This window comes from Pristiophorus japonicus, chromosome 19, assembly GCF_044704955.1.
Source record: "Pristiophorus japonicus isolate sPriJap1 chromosome 19, sPriJap1.hap1, whole genome shotgun sequence".
Classification (NCBI taxonomy): Eukaryota; Metazoa; Chordata; class Chondrichthyes; family Pristiophoridae; genus Pristiophorus; species Pristiophorus japonicus.
In genome coordinates this window covers 94,907,881-94,914,641 of record NC_091995.1, presented here as the reverse complement: position 1 = coordinate 94,914,641, position 6,761 = coordinate 94,907,881, and the positions used below count along the sequence as shown (strand labels likewise).

The following is a 6,761-nucleotide window of genomic DNA, read 5'->3' as shown; positions in this document are numbered from 1 at the left end:
ACACTCTCTCTCCCTCCCTCACACTCTCTCTCCCTCCCTCACACTCTCTCTCTCTCTCTCCCTCGCACTCTCTCTCTCTCTCTCTCTTCTCGCACTCTCTCTCTCTCTCACTCTCTCCCTCACATTCTCTCTCTCTCCCTCACACTCTCTCTCTCTCTCCCTCAAACACTCTCTCTCTCTCTCTCTCCCTCAAAACACTCTCTCTCTCTCTCCCTCAAACACTCTCTCTCTCTCTCCCTCAAACACTCTCTCTCTCTCTCCCTCACACACTCTCTCTCTCTCTCCCTCAAACACTCTCTCTCTCTCTCCCTCAAACACACTCTCTCTCTCCCTCACACTCTCCCTCCCTCACTCTCTCTCCCTCCCTCACACTCTCTCTCTCTCCCTCACACTCTCCCTCCCTCCCTCACACTCTCTCTCCCTCCCTCACACTCTCTCTCCCTCCCTCACACTCTCTCTCCCTCCCTCACACTCTCTCTCCCTCCCTCACACTCTCTCTCCCTCCCTCACACTCTCTCTCCCTCCCTCACACTCTCTCTCCCTCCCTCACACTCTCTCTCCCTCCCTCACACTCTCTCTCCCTCCCTCACACTCTCTCTCCCTCCCTCACACTCTCTCTCCCTCCCTCACACTCTCTCTCCCTCCCTCACACTCTCTCTCCCTCCCTCACACTCTCTCTCCCTCCCTCACACTCTCTCTCTCCCTCCCTCACACTCTCTCGCACTCTCTCTCTCTCTCTCGCACTCTCTCTCTCTCTCTCGCACTCTCTCTCTCTCTCTCGCACTCTCTCTCTCTCTCTCTCTCGCACTCTCTCTCTCTCTCACTCTCTCCCTCACATTCTCTCTCTCTCCCTCACACTCTCTCTCTCTCTCCCTCACACACTCTCTCTCTCTCTCGCGCTTTCTCTCTCTCGCACTCTCTCTTTCCCTCACACACTCTCTCACTCTCCCTCACACTCTCTCGCTCTCTCTCCCTCACACGCTCTCTCTCTTTCTCCCTCACACTCTCTCTCTCTCTCTCTCCCTCACTCTCTCTTTCTTTCTCTTTGTTTCACACTCTCCTCTTTTCTCTCTCTCACTTTCTCTCGCTCTCCTCCCATAGAAACATAGAAACATAGAAAATAGGTGCAGGAGCAGGCCATTCAGCCCTTCTAGCCTGCACCGCCATTCAATGAGTTCATGGCTGAACATGAAACTTCAGTACCCCCTTCCTGCTTTCTCGCCATACCCCTTGATCCCCCGAGTAGTAAGGACCTCATCTAACTCCCTTTTGAATATATTTAGTGAATTGGCCTCAACTACTTTCTGTGGTAGAGAATTCCACAGGTTCACCACTCTCTGGGTGAAGAAGTTTCTCCTCATCTCGGTCCTAAATGGCTTACCCCTTATCCTCAGACTGTGACCCCTGGTTCTGGACTTCCCCAACATTGGGAACATTCTTTCTGCATCTAACCTGTCTAAACCCGTCAGAATTTTAAACGTTTCTATGAGGTCCCCTCTCATTCTTCTGAACTCCAGTGAATACAAGCCCAATTGATCCAATCTTTCTTGATAGGTCAGTCCCGCCATCCCGGGAATCAGTCTGGTGAACCTTCGCTGCACTCCCTCAATAGCAAGAATGTCCTTCCTCAAGTTAGGAGACCAAAACTGTACACAATACTCCAGGTGTGGCCTCACCAAGGCCCTGTACAACTGTAGCAACACCTCCCTGCCCCTGTATTCAAATCCCCTCGCTATGAAGGCCAACATGCCATTTGCTTTCTTAACCGCCTGCTGTACCTGCATGCCAACCTTCAATGACTGATGTACCATGACACCCAGGTCTCGTTGCACCTTCCCTTTTCCTAATCTGTCACCATTCAGATAATAGTCTGTCTCTCTGTTTTTACCACCAAAGTGGATAACCTCACATTTATCCACATTATACTTCATCTGCCATGCATTTGCCCACTCACCTAACCTATCCAAGTTTGAGTTGACGTGGCTCTGGAGACCTACGCTTGATCTTACAAATGTTATTGGAGCTCTGTCGCGGGCCATTGTAGCCACACAGAACAGGAAGATCTCGGTATCCATATAGAGTCCGCGCTAAGTTAGCAAATCACACAGTCAGGCCAGCTGTTGGAACGTTATACTTGGCTTCAGCACCTCTGGACAAGGATGGGGGAGGGAGGGGCAGAAGATCAGCCAAGTCTCTTGTTCCTGATCAATATCTGGCCCTTGGACAAACATGGGTTTGGTTGTGATGCCCTCCTTGGTGCAATAGTCTTCCAACATACACTAATCTCACACAGGAAGAAAGGGTATTTGGTCAACTGTGATTGGTGGAACCCATAACCCAGCAACAGTCATGAGATTGGGGGGAGAAGGAGTGACACTGGGAGGGGCTTCGCTGGGGGAGGGGCATCACTAAGGGGGAAGGGCTACACAAAGGGAAAAAAATCATCGCCTTTTGCAGATGATATTAAGACTTTGCTTTTTTTCTACAGCATTTCCGCTATTTGCCTTTATGTTGGTCTTCCCATCACACCCTGAACCCCAACCTCACCCTGGGCCCCACACCACAACATCAACATCACTAAAACAGATTATCTGGGTCATTATCACATTGCTGTGTGTGGGAGCTTGCTGTGCGCAAATTGGCTGCCACATTTCCCACATTACAACAGTGACTACACTCTAAAAGTATTTCATTGGCTGTAAAATGCTTTGGGACGTCCAGTAGTCGTGAAAGGCGCTATATAAATGCAAGTCTTCCCTTTCTTCTTTCACCCCATACCCTCGTCGCTCACACCAACAGCAGCCTCAGATCATCAAAGCGGTTTCACCGATTGAATGGGCGGCCATCAATCTTGCGGACGGCGCTATTTACAGAGAGAGGCCAGCCGCCCATTGCCTGGGTTGGGCGTTGGGAGACTGTAATGTATTTGCTTCATGGGTTCGTTGTTTAAGAATCCATAGCAACACATTGCTATTAAGAACTAGTTGGTTTATTAGCAAAAGGTTTAACAATCACACTACACATTACCGGTTCATCCACCAGGCTCACAATCACCTGCCCCATCGTGGATCCCCCTGAACTCAACTGGCCGGGGTTTTATTGAGTCTTGTGAACATCACGTGACTGGCTAAGCCACTCCCAACTCAACAGCTCCACCAACCAGTGAGCATACTCACAGGGGCATACATTACAGAAGCAAAGCCGAGTACCCTTTTATGTGGTGACTGTCTCTGCAGACTGCCCACTCACCCCATGCCCAGAAATTCTGCAGATCTCCACGCTCAGACCAACACCTCCAATCTAATCGCAGTCATTGAGGAAGTCTGCGATTCTGCCTCCATCTCTTCCCCCACCATAGGAACATCGCATTCTGTTTGTTCAATAATTCCAGGGATTTTTCCGCCATTACTGAATTCCATTCCAAGTGGTGGTTTTCTGTGTGAAGAAGAATCAGTCTTCAAATTTACCTATCACTAATTTGCAAATGTGCTCTCTGCACTGAGCCATCGGTTACCCCACTCAGTACGTTCCCCCCCCAACCCCCTCCACATTCACTCTGCCAGTTCCGCCATCATTGCATCAACGTGTCTTCTATCTATGAACCAATTTCTTATCCATTCCCAAGATTTACCCTAAATCGCCACAACTTTGGGGTTACACAGTAGTTACAGCCCAGAAACAGGCCACTGGGCCCCACCGCTCCGTGCCGGGGTTTATGCCCCACCGCTCCGTGCCGGGGTTTATGCCCCACCGCTCCGTGCCGGGGTTTATGCCCCACCGCTCCGTGCCGGGGTTTATGCCCCACCGCTCCGTGCCGGGGTTTATGCCCCACCGCTCCGTGCCGGGGTTTATGCTCCACACCAGCCCCCTCCCACCCCTCTCCATCTCACCCCATCACCATCTCCTTCTATTCCTTTCTCCCTCATGTGTTTATCCAGCCTCCCCTTAAATACATCGATACTATTCACCTCAACGCCTCCCTGTGGCAGCGAGTTCCACATTCTCACTGCTCTCTGGGTAAAGAAGTTTCTCCTGAATTCCCCATTGGATTTATTGCTGACTGTCTTATATTGATGGCCCCCCGAGTTCTGGTCGCCCCACAAGTGCAAACATCTTCTCTACGTCGACCCTAACGAACCCCTTTATAATTTTAAAGACCTCCATCAGGTCAGCCCTTCACCTTCTCATTTCTAGAGGACAGAAACAGATCCAACCTGCAGCCTGGTATCGTTCCAGTAAATCTTTTTTGCACCTTCTCCAGTGCCTCTACATTTTTTTTTTTACTAACATTTTAATAAACATCCTTTCATTTTTTTAAAATTAATTCTCGGGGGTGCTGGCCAGGCCAGCATTTATTGTCCATCCCTAATTGCCCCTTGAGAAGGTGGTGGTGAGCCGCCTTCTTGAACCGCTGCAGTCCGTGTGGTGAAGGTGCTCCCACAGTGCTGTTAGGGAGGGAGTTCCAGGATTGTGACCCAGCGACGGTGAAGGAACGGCCGATATATTTCCCAGTCGGGATGGTGTGTGACTGGGAGGGGAACGTGGAGGTGGTGGTGTTCCCATGCGCCTGCTGCCCTTGTCCTTCTAGGGGGTAGAGGTCGCGGGTTTGGGAGGTGCTGCCGAAGAAGCCTTGGCGAGTTGCTGCAGCGCATCTTGTAGATGTGGAAGTATGTCTGAAGCCAAGCGCCATGCGGGTGCCCATAGTCCACCTGGGTAGTCGCTTCCTTAAGGAAGTCGGCGTGGAGATAGGGCGGAGAGGGGAGCAGGAAAACTGTAACACAGAAGAGAATTGCGGGCCTGCTTACTGCTGTATGTGTGTTTATTCGTGGATTGAGTTAATTATTGCCTTTCCTCTTACAGTGGAAGCCTACTTCAAGCACAAACGATAAACCGAGACCAAGCTGACCACCAATCTCTGACCTCTGACCTCGCCTTGACTCATAAACACGACACAACGCCATTGAGATGCTGCTGGAATGTACAACACCCGCTTCCCCCCCCAACCCCCCACTCACCAACGACACCCATTATTTCCGATGAAGGCGGGAGCATTTTCCCCCCCGGGGTCTTGGCTTTGTCAACTTCGAGCTTCACCTTTAAGAGCGTTCTGGATCAGAAGCAGGACACAAATCCTCAGGCCGTATTCAGCGGGTGCTGAGTCTTTGCATATCACTGACTGATCGAAGGTGCCTTCCCAGCTCAGTCAACAGCTCATTGGGTAACGGAGAGGAAAGTGTAGAGTGTACAGACCCACCTCCTGGTGAGGACACTCGGGGGCTGGGACTGTGAGATACCGACCACTCACATCAGTATGTCCGGCAGAATATTTAGTTCAATGAGATTAATTAGAGAATGTAATGGAGTGGGAAATGCAAATATGTCATACCTGAACAATAAAGGGGCATTCCTTAGAGCCTGAAGTTCAGGCACATTGACGGGACAGTGTGGAGGGAGCTTTACTCAGTATCTAACCCCGTGCTGTACCTGCCCTGGGAGTGTTTGATGGGACAGTGTAGAGGGAGCTTTACTCTGTATCTACCCCCGTGCTGTACCTGCCCTGGGAGTGTTTGATGGGACAGTGTAGAGGGAGCTTTACTCTGTATCTAACCCCGTGCTGTACCTGCCCTGGGAGTGTTTGATGGGACAGTGTAGAGGGAGCTTTACTCTGTATCTAACCCCGTGCTGTACCTGCCCTGGGAGTGTTTGATGGGATAGTGTAGAGGGAGCTTTACTCTGTATCTAACCCCCTGTACCTGCCCTGGGAGTGTTTGATGGGACAGTGTAGAGGGAGCTTTACTCTGTATCTAACCCCGTGCTGTACCTGCCCTGGGAGTGTTTGATGGGACAGTGTAGAGGGAGCTTTACTCTGTATCTAACCCCCTGTACCTGCCCTGGGAGTGTTTGATGGGACAGTGTAGAGGGAGCTTTACTCTGTATCTAACCCCGTGCTGTACCTGCCCTGGGAGTGTTTGATGGGACAGTGTAGCGGGAGTTTTACTCTGTATCTAACTGTATTCAACCAACCTGGGAATGCCAACAATAGGTGCCTGAAACAGCAAAGTGTTCGATTCCTCAGCACCGACGTCCCGCACAAGTAAAATAAATGCTAAATCCTGTTTCAGTTAGAGAGATTGATGCCGCTCTTGGAAAAGGACAGGTCCTTCACGCAGATATACGGACATCTCACAGCTGACTCCGCCATGGTCTACAGGCACGTGTCAGTCACTCGGGGGCTGCAATCAGGGGGAATGCTGCTCTCTGGTTGCTCAGTAGATGGTGAACACTCTTCATTAAAATATTAATCCCTGCACCAAAGTAATTCCAATGTTTAATTAAAAGAAAGACACAAAATGAAATGAGAATCATTTTTGATTTAAACATGCTACCGTCAATACAGCAAATTGTCACACACCAACATAGAACGTCGCTGAGCTTAACAACTTGATGCAAGAACAGAGCGTATTTGTATAGCGCCTTTAATGTAGCTGAATGCCCTATGGTGTTTGATAATCGCTCCTGTGAAGCACCTTGGGACGATTTACTATATTAAAGGCGCTATATAAAGGCAAGAATGTTTACACACAGTGGAACAGAAAAAACAACTTATTTTTTTATTTGTTCACGGGATGTGGGCGTCGCTGGCAAGACCAGCATTTATTGCCCATCCCTAATTGCCCCTTGAGAAGGTGGTGGTGAGCCGCCTTCTTGAACCGCTGCAGTCCGTGTGGTGAAGGTGCTCCCACAGTGCTGTTAGGGAGGGA

General features: G+C 50.1%; 1 protein-coding gene across 2 annotated transcripts in view; it reads left to right on the top strand.

Annotated features, from left to right (window-relative positions):
• LOC139230544 (arf-GAP with dual PH domain-containing protein 1) overlaps positions 1 to 6,338 on the top strand; it is a 54,525-nt gene extending 48,187 nt beyond the window's left edge. For both annotated transcript variants that reach the window (XM_070862379.1, XM_070862380.1), the window contains exon 12: positions 4,861 to 6,338. In XM_070862379.1, coding sequence (XP_070718480.1) covers positions 4,861 to 4,889 — 29 coding nt within the window. In that variant the 3' untranslated portion in view covers positions 4,890 to 6,338. The remainder of the gene's footprint in view (positions 1 to 4,860) is intronic.
• Positions 6,339 to 6,761: the final 423 nt, after the last annotated feature.